Genomic DNA, 19,690 nt, shown 5'->3' on the forward strand with positions numbered 1-19,690 from the left:
CTAGTTCTTAATCCCTTTCTTTTTGCGCCACTCATTCCAGAATTATCTAGCAGTCAAGGTCAAGCTGAGTTGTTCCCATGAGAAAGCTATGGCCCAGGTGGTAGCAGTCAAACAGAGGGCCGGGAAATAGAAAGTAAAACAATATTTTTGTTATAAATCCTCAATCCTCTAGGGGGAGCATAAAATGTCCTGAGAAGAAGAGTCCATTCCAATCATACAAAATCTGAGCCAATACTTAGGGATCTTCACAAAAGTAGTTTTAGCAGAGTTGGTTTTAAGTTTGCCACAATATTTCAAGTTGTGCTTACTGGAGTTCCGTAGTGCAAGAACGTAACCATTCTGAACTCCCTCAGATTGTCTTAAATACAATGTATCCAAATTTGCAGTCTGACAGTTCTACTGCTCAGGCAGTTCTGACACCTGGGCTTCTTAAGTAAAGTTGTAATCCACAAAGAAGAGGATATATAAGTCCTGATAAAAGTCCAAAAATCAGTTGCTTACAGTCTTTAAGGGGATTGAAAGTAATTTCTGCGGGTGCTCAATCTGAGCTGTCAAAAGTTCTCTCTATGCCTCCACTCCTCCTGCTCTTTGCTTTAAAAGTCAATGGCTGCGGAAGACGGACTTCCTTTTCCTCGTCACTCCGCTTTCAGCTTGTTTTCAGTATTTTTAGTCTCAAAATTTAGTAAAATCCTCAGTTACTCACGGGTTGTTGCGTTTCGGAATCTTGTGTTGCAGGGAGAAAGGTCGGCGCTCACCGGCAACAGCAGCGCGGCTTCGCTCCGCTGAATGCGCATAGACCCACAGCGCCGCTGCCCCCTCTGCGATCCGGAGCCCCTTACGGGGTTCCCTCAACGTTTCGGGGGTTGCTCCTGGCGCCCGCCGGGTCCCGAGACCGCAGGCTTCCGCTGCCTGCGGTTTTCCAAAATGGGTCTCCGCTTCGCCGTAGCGGACGACCCTTTTCCAGCGGAGCTTCCCTCTCCCGGTTAGGAAAGGGCAGCCATTACCGTTCGCGCCGCCTCCGGAAGTCCCATTTCAGGATTTATTTTGTTTTCAGTAGGGAGGAATATTCAGTCATGTGGCCATCACTTTCAGTCAGAAGTACTCCTGCCTGAACACAGACTTACTATCTCAGTGAGAGCTAGGCCTAAATTGTTATGCATGACTGGGTGAATAAACATACAGACCTTTCTCATGCATCACAAGCAGCTTGGTTTGTGGTTTGGAATTACAGTCATGCTGTAAGAGTTTCTTGTCCGTGTGTGTAGCATTATATCATTTACTGGATTCTGTTAATGATTTACTTCCCAATCTACAGCTATGTCAAAGCGTACTTATTGCCGGACAAGTCTCGTCAAAGCAAACGGAAGACAAAAATTAAAAGCAATAGCACTAACCCTGAGTTCAATGAAACACTGAAGGTGAGAACTGAGAGCCACTGAAAATCTCCATGTTCCCTTTATGATCATGTGATGGATTGAATATTTTGAGTAGCAATGAAAATTGTTTTTGTTTTGAGTTAAAACAGTTCCCTTAGGGGTTTTGTGAGAAGAGCAGTGAAACTTAGAAAGGGAATTTCTCTTATTTATGTATTTATTTGTAAAATAATTTATATACCACCTTATAATAATAATATGATACTGTTGTATTTTTACATGTCTGAAAGTGCACTGTCAAATGTGGACAAGTTTCTTGATTCTTTCCCTGCAAGATTTGCAATGGGTGTTTTGGATTAGTGCGAAGTAAAAAACCTAGCATGGAACTTAAGAGCAGAAGTTCAATTTCTTAGCATATTTCTTTGCGACACTTTCATGAATATTTCTCTTCCTGGTTTATTGTTTTTGGCTAGATCATGCCTGCTCTTGGTTGCTTTCTAATCACATAACTCCCTAGAGTGTCCTGGTGTCCTCTGATATCTTCAGACTTTTGTTTAAAGGGGGGGGGGATCTGGTTTCATGATCTGAAGAAACCATGAAAATGCGAAGCCAGTGCCGAAGTTAAAGTAACTAGATTTCTAGAGAGTTCAGTAGTATCTGTCAGTTCTCCTTCCTTTTTTAAATAGTGGACAAAGGGGAAAGGTTAATTGTTTCCAGCATCTACATTCATTTCTATATGGGGGGGGGGGAGTTGAAAGGGGTATTTTAAGAAACTCCATCAGTGGTGGTTACTGTTTGATAATGAAATAATACAAGAAATAATACAAACTGGCAGCAGCAAGAAAGAAAAGGCTTGTAAGAGAACAGTTGCATTTTATAGATCTCTTCCTATTAAGAACCTCTGATTGATTTGGTCTGCCCTAGCAAAGGGGCTTTTTTCACTTTGCTGAAATAAACTGCTGGCACCTTCCTGAATTTAAAACTCCTAAGGCTTCTGTTACACTCCTGTAATCTTCTTTTGGCCTCTTGTCCCTCTTTAGTATGTCATCAGCCATACACAGCTTGAGACTCGGACCTTGCAGCTTTCTGTCTGGCATTATGACAGATTTGGGCATAACAGCTTTCTAGGAGAAGTGGAGATACCCTTGGACTCCTGGAACTTTGAACATCAAGCTGATGAATGGTTCATGCTTCAGCCCAAGGTGAGGAATGCCAATTGGCTTAAACTGAAGATGGTTTCTAGGTTTCACGTAGGTGAGTTTGCAGCACAAAAGGTGCTTTATGAATCACAGTTCGGGCTTACCTCCTAAGTGAAAACCAATTTCTTGCAAACAGCAGGCCATGGAAATGAAGGACCTGAAATCTCTGCAATATAAGCTCATTCTCTTTATCTACTGCTTTGTAAGAAGATAAGAAAAGTATTGCTGGGTGAGATGAAAGGACCCTCTAGACCAGCACCTTGTTGCCTACAGTGGCCAACCAGATGTGCTCAAAAAGCCCACAAGAAGGACATAAGTGCAATAGCACTCTGATCCTAGAGGTCGAATGTAGCTTTCATGGCTAAGTGATTGATAGACATGGAAGATAAGGCTAACTCTTGAGATAGCTAAATTGGAGGCCACCATTGCACTCTGTAGCACCATTGCACTCTGTACCAGTAGAGGGTATAGTTTAATTATGTGCTGTGTAGAGAAGTACTCCATTTTTGTCTGTCCTGAATCTTCAACCGTTCAACTTCACTGAATGACCTCAGGCCCTGTTATTATGAAAGATTGTGGGGAAGTCTACCCCCCCTCTCAACTTTCTCTGCAGTGTTCCGCTTTACACACTTCTCATGCATGGAACTAGCCATAATCAGAGACAACGTAGATGAACTTTAGGCCTATCTAGTAAGGTTTCAGTTGTTGCAAGGAGCTATGTGAACCATGCTATCACTGCAAGTTTGAGCACACAAGATTTCATGAGCTACCTTTTCTGCAGCTCTTCCAGAACAATTTGTCCTTGTCTCAGCAGCTTAATGGGTCCCTGGTTATTTAGATCTGACCAGCTCTGTATTAGGTTCAGGAAGCATTACTTTCCTCCATTTGCATGTACTTTCTTCTGCTTACCACGCACATGTAACACAAACAGGGAAGGAAGATTCCAATTACTTCTGTTTTGCTTCACCTTTTCAGATGGAAGTTGTAGCTGATACAGGTCTTCAGTACAAAGGAGAGTTGATAGTTGTCTTACGGTATATCCCCCCTGAGAGGAATTTAACACTTCCCCTAGGAGAAATGCAAGGTAAATGTAGATGGGAGCATTCAGCATTCTCTGGATGATTTGAAATTTGTCATCTTGTGCAGACATAAAACTGCTAGGCTGTAGAATATGGAATTACCTACTGTTCAATTACTTACCAATCTCTGAAGGAATTTCTAGCTACACGTTTTTAATTTTCTGAAGTACTGAGCCCCAACAATAAACCTTTGGGAGCAAGTAGGATGTGTCAGCTTTCCTAAACGAGTGTAACTGATTGCTAGCTGTCAATTCCTCAGCCTTTTGTTACAATTTGATTTTTGGCTCTTCTTGGCTAAGGAGGCTTAGTATTTTCATTGTACAGTACACAAAATACTACAGACACATGCTAAACATATCTGTAGGAGACAGGTAGCACCTTTTCTATAAAGGGGCAAAATATGCATTTTTTACATGATCTGCTTCTATATTCATGCAGTCAAGAGGGGCAACCTGTATTATTATATTCTGGTTTTGCTCCAGTTCACCACCATCCCATAAATGTTTGTGGCCTATTAATTGAAGAATAATCTGTCATTCAGTTTGGTCAGGGCAGAGATCTAGTGCCCTTGATTATCTTTGTCCATCCCTTTACTATCAATCCTTTAAATGTGAGATATCACACTTGTAGACACATTTACCTTGTCAATGACATCTTCTATTTTACTTTAATAGAAGCTAAATATGGCTACTTGGTTTATTTGATAAACTGCATCATATTTATCTAGGCATGTTTGGGTCCATAGGTTTTTTTATTCAGATTTATGACCTAATGCAGGCGATGGAAGGATGAACAAAGATTTGTCTTGATGTATGTAATGCTGAGTTATTGAGTTAAGTAAGACTTTTAGATGAGAAATATGAATGCATGGTGTGCAAGTTATTTTCTGCTTAGGAAGGCTAATATGGTTGTTTGGGTGAGCCATAGGGATAAGTGTGAAGTTTCTAATCTGGGATGGCAGTGGGTTATCTAAAATACTGAAGTGTGTTTTTATACACACGCTCTTTAAGCTGGGTAAAGAGGTTTTACCCCATTGGTTTATTTTTAATATAGGAAAGAAGAACTCTAAGAAGGAAAAGAAGGCAAACCCACAACTGCCGCCAGGAGGCATATTAGAAGTTGTCATCAAGGAAGCCAAGAACTTAACAGCTGTGAAGTCAGGAGGCACTTCTGACACATTTGTGAAAGGGTATTTCCCCCCCGCCCTTAGCATGCCTGTGGATGTTGAATGTTTCTGCACAGAATCTGACATTTTTATTCAACAATATACTTTTAATTTCTCTGTGTGTGTCTGTGTGTGGAATAAACACAAGTCTTGCTCCTTGACGTTCTTCCTGCTGCTTTTCGATATTTTGCATAGAACAATCATTAAGTGGTCGCATCATACATTGGGGAAACACCATTGTGACTAACTCTCTGAATAATTTGGGGTGGGGCTGATGTCATACTTCCATTTGCAGTGGATGACATGGGGTACAAAATGGATATTTGGAGGATCCCACTGCTTACTTCATATGAGAACTCTGCATTTGCTCTTACCCTTGCTTTCTGTACAGTTACCAATTACTGATGCTGATGTCCCACTGTTTTATCCCCTGGTGTTACACTGACTTCTTTCCAAACCTCTAGTAATGAGTATGGTTTTATTACTGTTGCATATTTTTGGTAAAAGCTCAGCAATTTAACAATTTCCTATTTATTGTCTCTTGGGCTGGATACCCTGGGTAGAATTTAACTAACTTTTATTCTGAGCAGACCCATTGAAGCTAATGGATCTAACTTGAATCATATTCATTGGTTTCATTGCATCTACAGTGGTACCTTGGTTTACAACCATAATCCGTTCTGGAGGTCTGGTTGTAAACCAAAACAGGTTGTAACCCAAGGCACGCTTTCGCCAATGGGGCCTCCCCCCCAAAAAAAATTGGTTGTAATCCCAAAAAAGCGACACATAGTTCCGGGTTGGATGTGGTTGTAATCCAAAGCGGTTGCAAACCAAGGTACCACTGTACTCTGAGTAGAAGTAAGTACTGACTTCATGTCTACACAAGGGAAAGAGGATGGGGGTGGAGGAGGAAAAAATAATGCTTGGGAACCAGCTCCTAAAGCTACACTCATTAAAACCTGGTCATTTAAATTACAATGGAACCTTGTGTTACGTACCGCCCTCCTTGTGAACGCTTCGGGTTACGAGCGCTGCTAACCCGGAAGTAGATGCTCCTGGTTGCAAACTTTGCCCCGGGATGCAAGCGGAAGTTGCGCACTGGCAACGTGGCAGTGAGAGGCGCCATTAGCGAAAGCGTGCCTCATGTTATGAACGGGTTCGACCTCCAGAACAAATTAAGTTTGTAACCGGAGGTACCACTGTAGTGATTCTCTCTTGTCATTTAGATTGCTTGTGTCATGAAAACCAAACCCATAACGTCTTACTGCTGTCTAACTCTTTTCTCTCCCTTAGGTACCTGCTTCCTGACAACAACAAGGCATCTAAGCACAAAACCCAAGTAATAAAAAAGACCGTGAATCCCCACTGGAACCATACTTTCACTTTTAGTGGCTTGAATCCTAGAGATATACAGAATGTCTGCGTAGAACTCACTGTCTGGGACAAAGAGTCCCTTGCCAGTAATATCTTCCTGGGAGGCGTTCGCCTGAGTCGCGGAGGAGGTAAGAGCAGTGATTTGATTAGATGTATCTTGCCTCCTTTTGGTGGGTGGGGAACTATTTGCACGTCAAAAGGGCACAGAGGAATCAACAGGTTTTTGTCACGTTTTCATTTCTAGTGTGTGTCAGCTTCCCCCTCCCCAAGAGCTCTGCCTGGCCTTCTCTTCCAACTTTTAAGTGGACTTAAAGACTTTATCCCACCAGGCTTACTGATTCTATTACAGCCCCCAAGTATAATTTAATATACTATTTTAAAAAATGTTGCAGTGCTTTGGGGCACCCCCAAAATGGAGGTCAACCAATTTTCCCCCCTAGTTGTCCAGTGCTTTACATTTTAGCTATTTGAACTACAGCCCTAAATTTAAATGGAGCACTTTATAGGTGAAGCACATATTTCATTCATTGTTTAAAGCTCATTTGTTGTTTTTACCATTAATTTAAAAAGTGGGAATTCAAGACATGGAGCACTCCAGCCTTAAAATACACCTGCTCCATTTTCATATCCATTAAATTTATTTTAAAAGTAACTTAAGTTTTGGGTCTTCTCCCCCTTTTTTTTACTCTTCTCTTCCTTTAGACTTAATCTAACCACATTATTTAATAGTTTAGGGTTTAGTTTTTCCCCTACATGAAAAGGAAAATAGATTTCAGAGCTATAGGACAGAATACATTGGGCATTTATTTTTTTTAAAAATCAGTATATTTCTCCAATGGTGGCAAATGTGCTGACCTTTGCCATGTTTTGCAATTTCCAGGTTTCAGTAACGGCAAAGAAGTTGACTGGATGGATTCTCAAGGGGAGGAGCAACTTCTCTGGCAAAGAATGATTGATTGTCCTGGGGATTCTGTGGAAGGTGTATTAATGCTGAGATCTAGCATGGGAAAGCGCAGACTCTGAGAGGGGCTATGCATAGGCACAGAAATAACTCCAGGTATTTCGCTTGTACAATTAATTACAGGGTGGTATGATGAAAGCCAACCTGCCATGTTGCAGCTCCTGGTGTAATTTGCACATGTAAAATAGGGAAAACATTGACTTTTAGTCAACTTGGACGTTTCAAGGGATTTGAAACAGATTATAAATGCATTCAGCACTTTCCTGTGATTCTTATCATTGTGTTTCCTACTGTGACTGAGTGGATGGATTAAGTTCTTTTAAAATTTTCTACAAAACCCTAGTTCAAGCAGCTCCTGTAGATTTCAAGACATGGTTGCGTTTTCACAGGAGAAATGTGATTAGTAAATAGGCCCAAAAGTGCTTTGTGATACTGTTTAGGCCAATTCAGTCCAAGCCCATTTCAAGTAAGTGTAATGGTTGGAAGATGCAAAGGGGATGGGTGTCAGATTGCAGACAAGCTGCAACAATAATTAGTTCCATCTACTTTCCCTTCCAAGTTCTGCATGTTCATATTCTTGAATGGTTCCCAGAAGTGGCTTTGGTAATAAGCAGTTAAGGAATCCCTACTTCCTCACTCAGAAGCAGAATGGCTATTTGGGGGTGGTGGTTTAGAGGCCAGGAGAATTTGCTGACATAAACATTTCAAGAGTCCCCACAAATCTCAGCGGTTGTGCCCCCACTTTAGACATTTGTCTGGCATGTTTCAACCAGGACACTCATTAACAATTGGACAGAAGAAGCAGTTGCCATTAAGGGTTGCATCCAATGCTGCTATTCTGCTAGCGCAGCAGGCCTCCACCTACGCAACGTAACTTTGCCTCCCCCTGCAGTCTAAAAATCTGCTCAAGAGTTGGAGGATTCTACAGAGTAGATTTTGAGGGGGTGTGGGGAGAGGAGCGGAAGTCTCATTGTGCTGGCGAAACTGGATACCACCCTACGTTTCTATGTATAACCAAGTTACTTCTTCCCAGGACTTTGACACCTTCAGAGCAGAATAATTAATGAACATTTCTAAGTTAGTTGAAAGCTATCAAGCAGATAATCAAATCTGTGCCCTAAAACAGGGTTGTTAGTGCCTACTAAACTTTTGAAAAATAGCCTCTAACTGCACTGCACTAAGATTTAAGCTGCTTGCTGCTAATATATTTAACTTAAACCTCGTTCCCTGTTGTAAGGAATTGAATGATCAATTATTCTCCTTTACCCCAAACCCCCTTTAAGCACTTGAAAACTGTAATATTAATATCCATCATCACCCTCATCCCTTTCCTTAGGTTGTGCATACCTACGTCTTTCAGCTTTTTGTTATTGTATTGTATATTTGTTTTCTATCTAAGTCAGGGGTGGCTAGGCAAACCTGAGATCCTCCAGTCAGCTGTAACCCAACTCATGCCATTCCTGACTACTGGCCGTGCTGGCTGGGGCTGATGGGAATTGAAGTCCAAACATCTGGAAGGTCATATGTTAGCCACACCTCATACAGGCCTTAAAGTACATTAGTCAGAGTAGGATGTGAAGCAGATTTGAAGTACAGCCTTGACTGTATCTTTCTTCTTCTTTCATAAAGCTCTGGTTCAGTCCAAAGATGAGGCACTTGTGGTGCATTAATCCTGCTGTGAACCATTCACCACCCAACTCCTCAGTCACTGGAATTCAAATGGCATATAGTCACTGCTCCTGCTGAGTAGCTTCAGGCAGCACATTGCGCTGAAGAATTCAAAGGGTGCAATGCTGTGCCTTTTCCATTTTAATTTGGCTGAAGGAGAATAGGAGCATTCAATTTGAAGAACTGCATTGGAAGTGCACTTTGACTTGTAGTCTACTTTGGTTTGCTTTCTTTTGAAGATACTGTGAATGCTGTGCCACTAAAGCAAATAGCTGATGCACTGCCCAAATCATTATTTATACCACTAAAGTGAAAGCTGAGCCCTGAAGTCAAGTCCTGTCATCTGAGAATTAGGTTGTCATTCACTTTGGTGGAATTTATGAACATAGGAAGCACCATTAAGAGTGAGGCCACTGGTCCATCTAGCTCTCTGCTGATAACTTTACCCAGCAGCAGTTCTCCAGTGTCTTAGAAGGACCATCTTTCCCACAGTAAAACAATAATAATTATGTTTAGAAATGTGAGAGACCTTTTGCATGTAGAGCAATATACTCAAATACTGAGTTACGGGGACGCACACATGGTAAATTTCTCTTTACCAAGACTTTCAGTTACACATTCTTAATGAAATCAAGCTCCCACTTATTTGTTGTTGTTTTTAAAAAAACCAACACTGGCTTTTGCACCAAAAGAAGTACTGTACTCCAACTAGATGTGCATAGACTTTTTTGCACTTCAGTAACTAAAGTTTAAAAAAAATCATTTGGCTTTGTGGCATGGTATACATACATAGAGGAAGATTTTAAAAAATATATTAAAAATGGCTGAAACGCAGCATGTGAATCAGACCTCATTTAAGTCTTAGTGGGTGAAGAGATGAGGCACAGCAGTGATTCAGAAGAAGCACAACAGGTCCATTTCTGTGTTCAAAAATCAGTTTTTCCATTTGAAAACTGCAGCCATTGCCATCGATACTAGGTGAAACTGGATACTGTAAATACCAACAGCAACCCAAAAGGCTAGGTTTGTGGCTGGTGCATGAATGGACAAAACGAAGTGTGGCAATCTGTTTTCCATTTAACCATTTTGTATCCCACAGGGTAGAGATGAATTCAGTAGAGCAGGTATGGTGGCAGCTTTCAAACTTTTCCTGTCTCTTCATATTGCCATGCAACCAGATCATAGAATTTCATAACAGTATTGTTACAATTTCTTTCTCTCTCCTTTTTGCATTTAACTACACCAGTTTTGTAATGTTCCAGCTTATAGATGTGAATTGCATTTTAAAGACCCAAAGTCAGAAAGTACAAAAAAAGACCAGACTTCCACTTTTCAAATCTGAGAACCTCCCAAAATTCATAAATTTCATCTGTCTTAACACCACCCCCAAAAAAGGTCTCTTTAGTTGAGACACACAATTTGTTTCCTTAACACTGGTCTCACACTCTGCCGTGTTTCACATGCGCCTACTGGGTTTTCTGGCAATGGTGTGGATACTTGGATATAAAAATAGTAGATCCTCTAAAAAATCAGCATCAGGGGTAGCTAATCAGTGGTATTCCAGATGCTGCTGGACACCAGCTCCTCCCCATCTCTTATCACCCATTCTGGCTGCAGCTCATGGGAGTCCAACAGACTCTGAAGTGCCAAATGGTGGTCACCCCTTGCTCTAAGTGAAGATATTGTCTTCTGTAACTTTACCAGACGATGCTGTTCGGTCTGCACCAAAAGTCCATGGGGATACTGCCTTCTGACTGGCACAAGTAATGTGCTCTCTAGCACACCATGGAATAACCACCTCGTACCACCAGGCTCCAACTTTTAAGAAGACAATGGGGTTGATTCATTCCCCTGCTTGAATCTTAAGAGGTTGACTAGCACAATTCAACTGTGGCAATAAATTATGCTAACTGCTTGCTTTAACTACTGTCCTGCAGAATTTTATCCTGCTAGTCTTCAGATGGCTTTGGCAGCGTGTTAAAAACATCCATGTAAGTTAGATTATTATTATTTCATCAGCAAAAATGCTTTGTTGTGTGCAATGTCTTTCTAATGTATTTTTTCCTGTTGTCTCATTTGGAACAATTATGTTGCGCATGAACTGTATTATGTTAAACCCTACCAAAAGTCAACCAGAACTCCCCCCACCCCATGCAGGCTTGCTTTAGTGTACATTCCTATGTATTTATACAGACTTATGGATTGGGGGGGGGGGGGGAGACTGGCTTCATTTGCAGTTAGTGTAAAAGGTCTTATTTTTGTATCCAATTAAAATATTTCACCATGTTAAAATTCCGATCTGTGCACAAGCTGAATTTTTAAAGAGGGACTCCTCTAGCTCAAGCATGTGGATCCTGTAGCCCTCTTGGTGGCAGGACCCCCAGGCCTCCCCAAGGCTTTGATCATTAGCCATGTTGGCTGGGGATGAAAGGAGCTGGTCCAGCAACAGCTGGAGGGCCAGAGGCTCCCCACCTCAATTCTAGGTCACTGTTTCCCAGTGTAGGCAGGTGAAATTGTTGCATTTGCTGACCTCTTTGGCAACAGGTTTTCTCTCCTCTATAATAAGTCATTCTAACCCACGACTATAGTAAAATTGCAAAATGCTGCAAAATAGAACAGAGGTGGGTACTTGTTAGTGCACGGGTCCTCATGGGATAAGAAAATAATCTTTGCTGATGAGCTACATTTGTTTCCATAAAATATATTAGATTCAACCCAAGGGGATATTGTTTAAGACTCCCTGTGGGTGATTTTCTGCTCACAGGATGCTAAGGGTGTGAAATAGAACTAGTACAAATTGCGTCCCTCCTGCCTTTGGCTCAAAGGCTCTTTTATGATCAGAAGGGTTTTTTCCCCCATTTGTGGAAGAACATGTCTGGAGCCAACTCTACTTATTGATGATTATTCTTTAAATTTAAGAATATAATTATCCTTGCGGGAGAAAAGTCTAGTGAGAGTAGCAAAGTTTAAGGGAATTCACCCTCCCCTTTTAAATACTATGAAATGCCTCTAGCATTGATTACTTAGTAGCCTAGCTTTAGAATATTAAGTTGGTTTTTCATGCCAACCTTCTGCAAGCTGGTGGTCTCCAGGTGGCTGTTAAGATGGGTGATGTTAGGTTTTCAACATTGCAATGTATCACCAGACCGCACAAGCTGCATTGGCCCCAGCCCTTGAGGTGTGGGCTGAAACTGCTTCAGCTCTCACCATGGGAGCTGAGGCAGTTTCACCCCAGGGGGCAAAGGTGCTCCTGCCCCCCAGCTGACGTCTTTGTTGAAGAGCAGGCAGCCACACGCTGTTGAATGGACATGTTTAAAGGAGCCCCACTCTGCCTCCAACTCGCACCAGTTGTGGGCAGGGCTCCCTCCACCTTTGCCGGCGTCAGGGGCAGACAGCTATCTCTTTCTCCTGGGAGAGAGACAGAGAAAGCCCTACTGGTGGAAGCTGACAGGCTCCATCTGCAGGGTTCCCTCAAGTGCAACGGACCTGTCTCCAGCTGGCACAAGCCAGAGGCCAAGTGGGGCTCCGTTGAGGAGCAGGAGCTGCACGCCCCTGAATGGATAAGTTTAAAGGAGCCACCTGCCCGAGTGGGCAGCTGAGGGAGAAAAAAGCTACATCAGTCCTGGCCAATGTACTTTGTTCCTCCCTCAGTGGTATGAGGACCAGAGGCGGTGGTATATTTTGGGTGAAACCACCACTGCTCCAGAGTCTATCTGCAGCAGCTTGTCTCTCCTTCATGTGCTGGGAGCTGGTGGCAGAGGGACTCAGCAGAGGCAGATTCACCCACAATATGCCGCTGGGTGAAGCAGCCACCACTTCTAGTCCTGGGAGATGTATCAATACATCGCCAAGGCCTACTCCCATCATCCCAGAGCATTTGTCATGCATGGCTGATGGGAGCTGTAGTCCCCAAACATTTGCAAGACAAAAGTTGTGGGAACAGCATTTAAAAAAGGTTAATGACATTACTTCTTTGGTAAATTAAAATACAAACTAAGCCACAGGCTGTAATTCTTGCTTTATGCCCTGCCCCAGAATAAAGGAGTACAGCCAGAAAAGAGAAGCTGCAGGTACTAACTATAAACTTTGCCAAATGAAGTTTGATAATCAAGACATAATTCTCTGTTTATTTCTTTGCCTCCATTCCTTGCGAGTATCTTAAATATAATGCCTTAGCACTGTCTGTAGTTACTCCATACCCAAATGCTTAAGATTAAAACCATAAACTGCAAAACAACATCTTTATTAAAGATCTGTAAAAGAAAAGGAAACATTTACACAGGGAACAACGTTCAATGGCATTCCTGGAAACCTAACCAAGGTAATTTGATATTTTCATTCTCTTCTATAGATTTTCTTAGGCATTATGTAAAATGCTAAATAAAGGAAGCTCCACCACACACACACAAAGCTAAACACAAACATTCATATTTTTTTTTTAAAAAAAAGAATCTGTACATCAGTGACTTCCATAATACCATGCTTTGTGTAGTAGCACCGGAGGGGCAGGGAGGGCAGCAACATACCGCCACGCGAATGGCTGTAATCCAGACTCAGGGACAGGACTGGCCAGCTTCTGCTTGCAGTTTCATTTCTTCTTTTCTCAAAGGGAAAGTATCAATGAGAGCAAAGAGCTCAGCAGGAGTCGCTGGGAAAGGATATCGTTCTTTGTCCACACCATGTTTATCAACCACCACCATATTGAAATTATAGTGGGGAATGCGGAGCAACAACCTGACAATATGAAGAGAGAAGCAGTTGGTTTGCTTTTAAAACAAGCAGCTACATTACATGTATGGTCACATAGGTGTAGCAAAGGCCATTGCCCTGAGAACCTTTTGCTCCTCATGCTGCCCCTGCCAGCCCCATGCTGCTTTGAAAGTCCAAACCCACATACCAGCTTCGCAAAGCCGTGTGGGCCTAGCAGGGCAGGTACCCTTCTAATCAGTCCAATCTGCAATCCTAACTGATTGGAAGGACATATACCTGCCCTGTTGTGTTCCCTGTACTCCGGGCACCACGAAGACATGCCATAACTATCCATTGCAATGAAGCATGAGAAAGAAAAATCCCTTTTTTCACATACTTTTAAAAGTCAAAGATTATGCACAACTGAACTCTCAGCCACATTCAGCAAGTCATATACAATTTAGACCATGAATTTTAAAGCATGTATTAAAAAGACATTGTCCAGTCTTGGAATGAAAGCTGCTACAGTCAATCTTGCACAAGTTATCATGTTACATCTATGAAAGCTGCTCAAGATTTTGTCCACTGTTTTTTTTCAGAAGCACTATGCCTTCTGTTTTTATCACTAGGGATGCTACTTCCCTGCATCAGGATGCCACTGATACAGTGCTGAAAACTCCATCATTTCCCTACTCTTCCAAATGACTGGTACAGGCTTAGTGGGACCACTACATTCCTATGAGCAGAAAAGACCCTAACTCTGAAACACAGTGCAAACTGACCTTGTGCAACACATCTGTGCTGAGGAAAAGTGGAAGAACAACTGATTCCCTTGCAATAGGTGGAAATAGGGTTTGGACTCAACAATAGCATGATCCTGCCAATTATGTCCTGGTTTATCAATATGAGCTATGATGCTCAATTGTGGAATGAAGCAGCTGATCCCCTTACTGTGCAATGGAGGTAGCTAACCTGGGGCGCTCCTGATGTTGGGTCCAACTCCCATTGTAGTTAATGGTCAAATGGCTGGAGTTAGACTCCAGCAACATCGGAGGACCAGAGGTTTGCCACCCTGATATAGTGGCTACTTGAACATCCCATTTGTACAGCTCTAAGCATAGGAAAAGCCAATATTCTGTAGACTCCATACCTGTAATAAGTAGAGCAGCATTTCCACCCCCAGCTGCCATGGAAGAAGCATGTATGGTAATGTACCTGTTTATCATATAACTTTTGAGTCTACAAAGGCAGGCTTTTATGTGGGCTGGACATTGTAATTGGTATAAGACAGAGCTCTGCTTCAGAAAAAATGGATTGCAAGATTAAACATCAGAACATGCATATTCTTTCTATACACTGCTTGGTGATTATAAAATTTGCATGTCTCCTTGAGAAATATTCTCCAACTCATGCAGCGTTTCTGTTCAGGGATGCTGTTTGCTCAAGGGAATCTCACATTCAGTTCTGTTTTTAAACATATATTGTGCTTCCCTAAAAATGCAATCAAGACATTAAAGAGGAATATTGGGGTGGGGAAACAATTCTGGATTATTATCAACAGAGAGTTTTTAATTTACCTGAGTTGCAAAGCCAGCGCAGGAGGCATCAGTCTCAAGCCTATTCTTCCCAGCTGTGCTGGATAGACTCCAACCAACTCAATCACGGTCACGTGCCGGAGATCTAAACCACACAGTGCTGGCTAAAGTAATCAAGATATGAATTGGAGATAAACATCAAGTGGATTAATTGTAATGGGAGTTTCTGCAATGTGTGCTTATTATTATGGTCCTGTAATTTTAGGGACTCTCGAGACATAAAAGTTAATGCACTGTTAAAGACACGGTTCATCTACACTATTTTGGGAGCTAAAGTGGAGCTGTGCCTCACCTGCAGCATTCCCAATTGCAATCTATAGAAGTAATTGGCTGCAGTCGGAGTGGATATAATGAGCAGCCTCCGTTTCTCATAAAACTGGTCCAGGAGGGCTGCTGCGGTCCTCACACCAACATTAATGTTCATGGCTGAAATTACAAACAAGAAGACAATGATGATCATCATAACAGACCTGTTTTCAACCTTAAGCAGCTGGAGATAATGGCAACTGATTTGGTCATGGAAGTCAAAAGGGGACAGAGCAGATTGAAAGAATCAAGAATGTTCTCAACTCAACACCAAGGTTTTAAATGGTAGCTCAATTCTTAAAAGCAACAGAAAACTCAAAAGCAAGATGTGCAGCCTGAGCCTATGCATTTTTAACATAAGCAAATCTCTCTGGTTTCAACTGAATTCACTCCCAAATAAAGCTCTGAAGGGTTATAGCCTTAGATCTTTTCTGGGTTATCAGAAATTTGCATAAATTCAGGAAATGCAGTTGTTGTTCATTTCTGGTAGAGGATCTGGACAAATTCTGCTGCAGATACTTGTGTTGCAGAGATGTTATTTTTTCTAGCATTCAAACTAGCATGTAAACATGTCATGGTGATTATTGAAAATGGGCTTGTGGTGGCATGTACATTACAAGCACTCACGTTGAATAACTAACCCGCCACCTATTTGTGTCAAACTATTTGAGGCAAACTTTGACATGGGCAGGCAAACTGTGAACTTCCATATGTTGTAGGACTCCAGTTTCTATCAGACCTAGCCAGAAAATCAGGGATGATGGGAATTATGATCCAACAGAAGCTAGGCTACATGTTGCTATCTCTGCTTTAACGGATTGGTTAAAAGTACTCATCTTTTCTACACAAAATACGCAAGAGATTCAAATAAGGCAAGCATTCACTCAAGAGAAGTCTTGACCTGACACCACACAGGCTCACAGAGTGAGTGGCATCCTTGAAGCCTGTTTCATGCACAATCACCCAGCCAATGCCTGTGATTACTGGGACACATTTTAGGGATTGGACGCAATGCTACCTTTGCACACAACATTAAGTAATGCCAAATATTATGACATTATACTGGCATATTGGTGCATCACATTCTAAACTTATGAGAATACCATTACTGAGTTACGACCATTGGCTCATCAAAGGTTTCTCTACTCTTACTGGTACCACCTCTCCAGAATCTGAGACAAGATTTTTCCTGTCCTTTAAGATATTTTAGCTAGCCATGCTGAGGGTTAAAACCTGGGGCCTGGTTTGGGCTCCTCTCTGGTACACACAGCTCTTAGGAAGTCTGCTCGTCATTAATGATACAGATGTTCATAATACTTAAGTGCTCTGCATACATATCTTGCCAAGTATCTTGGATCTAGCAGCCAGAATACAGGAAAAGAATCACACTTAAATCTTTTCACTCACAACCTGCAACAAATTACTGCTTCTTCCAGATGCTAAGTGGTATCTACTTTGCAAAATCTGCACATGTTTTGAGTTGGCAGGAGAATGTGGGTGGATGTTTGGTAATCAATTCCTATCAAGAAAGAGAAAGAGATCAATAGAATGAGAACAGGAGAGAGATGCAAAGAAATCTCAAGCCAAAGAAAGGAATCCGTATATAATGGATGTAGCACAGACAGCTCTTTAATGTGTGCGTTAAGTAAAGCTGCTTCTTTTACACATCCAGGCAGAGCTCCCCAGCACCCTTGCCTGCTAATGCTACATTGCAAGCTGTTTCAAAACATGAATATGAGTTTTTAAAACAGCTTGTAATGGGGAATATAAAACTGGTGATTAGGAAATAACATAAAAGCCTCACTGCGTTTGTGCAACTTCCCACAAGCTTCTGTGGAACAGGGTGACTTAACACCTCTGGAAAAAGTGAGAACAGTCTTGGCATTAACACAATAAAATACCGCATTTAGGCTTAGCCACAGATTTGTATCTCATGTCATCTTCAATAGACAGGTAAGTTTTATAACACAGAGATCATTATTCATTAGCAACATCTCATTTGCTTAACCCTGCATAAACAGCTTGCTAGCCAAAACCCAGTGAACAATTGTAAGTGTTGAAGCATGTGGAACAATTACAGTGTTTGTGCTAAGCAAGTCTTCCCACAATACACACAATCCTGCCACCCCATGTGCTGCTCTTTTACTGGAATGATTCATTACGTACGTGTACAGGTTGGCTCTGTTCCTGACCAGCCTAAATTGTACTGACAAACTCGTGCTGGACTTCCCTGCAATTCGTATCCACCGATGCAGGAAAATTCACAGGTTGCACCATAATTATCCCCATCACCAGAACATTTTATGTAGCCGTTTTCTGGAGCATTTAGTTTCCCGCAACGTCTGACTGTAAACACAAAATGAGGAGCACTCAGTGATTCATTTTCTCTCCTAATACATCACTTCTATGAAATGAAAATGCAATTGCATGGGTTTTGGTTTTTTTAGCCTTCAAGAGACATCAGCACCTTTTGATTTTATAATCAGTTTGACATATAGATTCATTAACACACACAGGTGCGTCATTCACATATATTAACTGATGCATAGTATAGCCAGATATTCCTTATATTGTTAATAGCCCTGAGCTTATGCTACATCAACACGGCAGAGTTTAGACCTAGCACAGTCTATTGCTAATGCACGGAATAATGCTAATTGCTGCAATATGCAGGCACCATAGCTTCTAATATAACCTCTGTATTACCAATTTCCTCCAGTGGCACAAGACTTCCCCCAAGAGCTATTTAGTGGCACAACAGCTAGAACTGTGGGCCTGGCTCTCTGCCTGTTTTTCCAAAGTATACATAGCAAGTGGAGCAAAGTATACATAGCAATGGGGCTGCTCTGTTCCACTGCCCAAGCAGGGGCTGTTGCATAACCAGACTCTGCAGAAGGCATTGCTATGTGCCAAACAGCCCAGTACATTTGTGGTGCTAATTTTGTTATTGGTTGGTTCTGTGATTTTAATGTTATGATTTTAACAACGGTATTGGGATTTATTTATTGTTGCAAAATGCCCTATTTGGTGAAGGGTGATGGCAGCAGCAGCAGTAACAAAGTGTGCACAATTCCAGTTGCGCATCAGTCACTAAGCTTGAACATCTAACTCTCAGACAGGCTATTCTATATGTATAAGCCATTTCTTAAGCAATGCTTCCTTCGACACTAAAACTAAGGGCATTCCACTAATTATTCGTAGCTGCTCTTATCAACGACATACCCTGGTAGAACTCAAACTGGTGAAGATGGAACCATTCACAAGGGCTCTTTTTGGCACCTTTCGCCTAGCTATCTTCAAAAACTGTGGAACATAGTTTTAATTACAGTGGTACCTTGGGTTACAGAAGCTTCAGGTTACAGACTCTGCTATCCCAGAATTAGTACCTTAGGTTAAGAACTTTGCTTCAGGATGAGAACAGAAATTGTGCTCCGGCAGCATGGCAGCAGCAGGAGGCCCCATTAGCTAAAGTGGTACCTCAGTTAAGAACAGCCCTCCAGAACAAATTAAGTTCTTAACCCGAGGTACCACTGTACTTATTAAGATATTTCCATTATGCCCTTCACAAAAATGGTCACAGGGTGATTTACACCTAATTAAGGCAACACAAAATATAACACATAATAAAGATTAAAACAATCAAAACTCAGAAATTATTTCACCTATCAGCCTCCAAAAGCCTGTCCCCCAAAAAGGGAGCAGTTTTCACCTGGCATCTAAAAATAAATAAATACAAAGTAGGGGCAGGTTTGCAGATCCCTAGCTTAGGAAAACTGAACAGAGGCATATGATTTTACATATATCCCCACATCAGGAAGTATAATGGACTGATGCCACAACCTCCTGGCATTGTCTACATCTTGTACCCACCTGGTTAAGGAAGATCACATACACCGAATACCATCAGAGAAACTGCAAAAGCAGCAGCAGTAGCAGCAGCCATGCTCCAGGTAAGATATACATAAATAGGGCCTAACTTGGATGCCCTTGCTTCCCCCAACCCCAACAGCAAATGTTCTTACCTTTAACTTTAACATAAAATCTGCACGTTCCCTTATTCCCAGCTCTGTCAAACACAGTGTAGTGGATCTTGTGATCTCCCTCTGAAAAATGTGATCCTGGTGGTAGTCCTTTCAAAATAACACTAAAAAGAAAGAAAATGTTGCAAACAATAATTGTTATTGTTGCAGAGACAGGACCTTTTAGGGAATAACATTTAGATTAATGTTCAGTTTGCAGCTCTGATTATAGCAGTGCAATATATCCTTTCCCAAAATTCCC

At 41.7% G+C, this 19,690-nt stretch overlaps 2 protein-coding genes across 10 annotated transcripts in view; one reads left to right on the plus strand and one right to left on the minus strand.

Moving 5' to 3' along the window:
• SYTL5 (synaptotagmin like 5) overlaps nt 1–11,115 on the plus strand; it is a 67,857-nt gene extending 56,742 nt beyond the window's left edge. For all 6 annotated transcript variants that reach the window (XM_083734283.1, XM_083734279.1, XM_083734281.1 and 3 more), the window contains 6 exons: nt 1,316–1,418; nt 2,414–2,575; nt 3,548–3,656; nt 4,705–4,840; nt 6,110–6,318; nt 7,071–11,115. In XM_083734283.1, the coding sequence (XP_083590409.1) occupies nt 1,316–1,418; nt 2,414–2,575; nt 3,548–3,656; nt 4,705–4,840; nt 6,110–6,318; nt 7,071–7,213 (862 nt within the window). In that variant the 3' untranslated portion in view covers nt 7,214–11,115. The remainder of the gene's footprint in view (nt 1–1,315; nt 1,419–2,413; nt 2,576–3,547; nt 3,657–4,704; nt 4,841–6,109; nt 6,319–7,070) is intronic.
• SRPX (sushi repeat containing protein X-linked) overlaps nt 1–19,690 on the minus strand; it is a 76,023-nt gene that overhangs the window by 30,899 nt on the left and 25,434 nt on the right. For 3 of the 4 annotated variants that reach the window (XM_083734489.1, XM_083734490.1, XM_083734491.1), the window contains 5 exons: nt 19,432–19,553; nt 17,576–17,755; nt 15,396–15,529; nt 15,086–15,207; nt 13,047–13,553 (listed from right to left, as the gene is read on the minus strand). In XM_083734489.1, coding sequence (XP_083590615.1) covers nt 13,373–13,553; nt 15,086–15,207; nt 15,396–15,529; nt 17,576–17,755; nt 19,432–19,553 — 739 coding nt within the window. In that variant the 3' untranslated portion in view covers nt 13,047–13,372. Of the gene's footprint in view, nt 1–13,046; nt 13,554–15,085; nt 15,208–15,395; nt 15,530–17,575; nt 17,756–19,431; nt 19,554–19,690 lie in introns of those variants that run through there. The other variant, XR_014563107.1, reaches the window with a different exon arrangement.

This window comes from Podarcis gaigeae, assembly GCF_964106915.1.
Source record: "Podarcis gaigeae genome assembly, chromosome: 4".
In the NCBI taxonomy this organism is placed as follows: Eukaryota; Metazoa; Chordata; class Lepidosauria; order Squamata; family Lacertidae; genus Podarcis; species Podarcis gaigeae.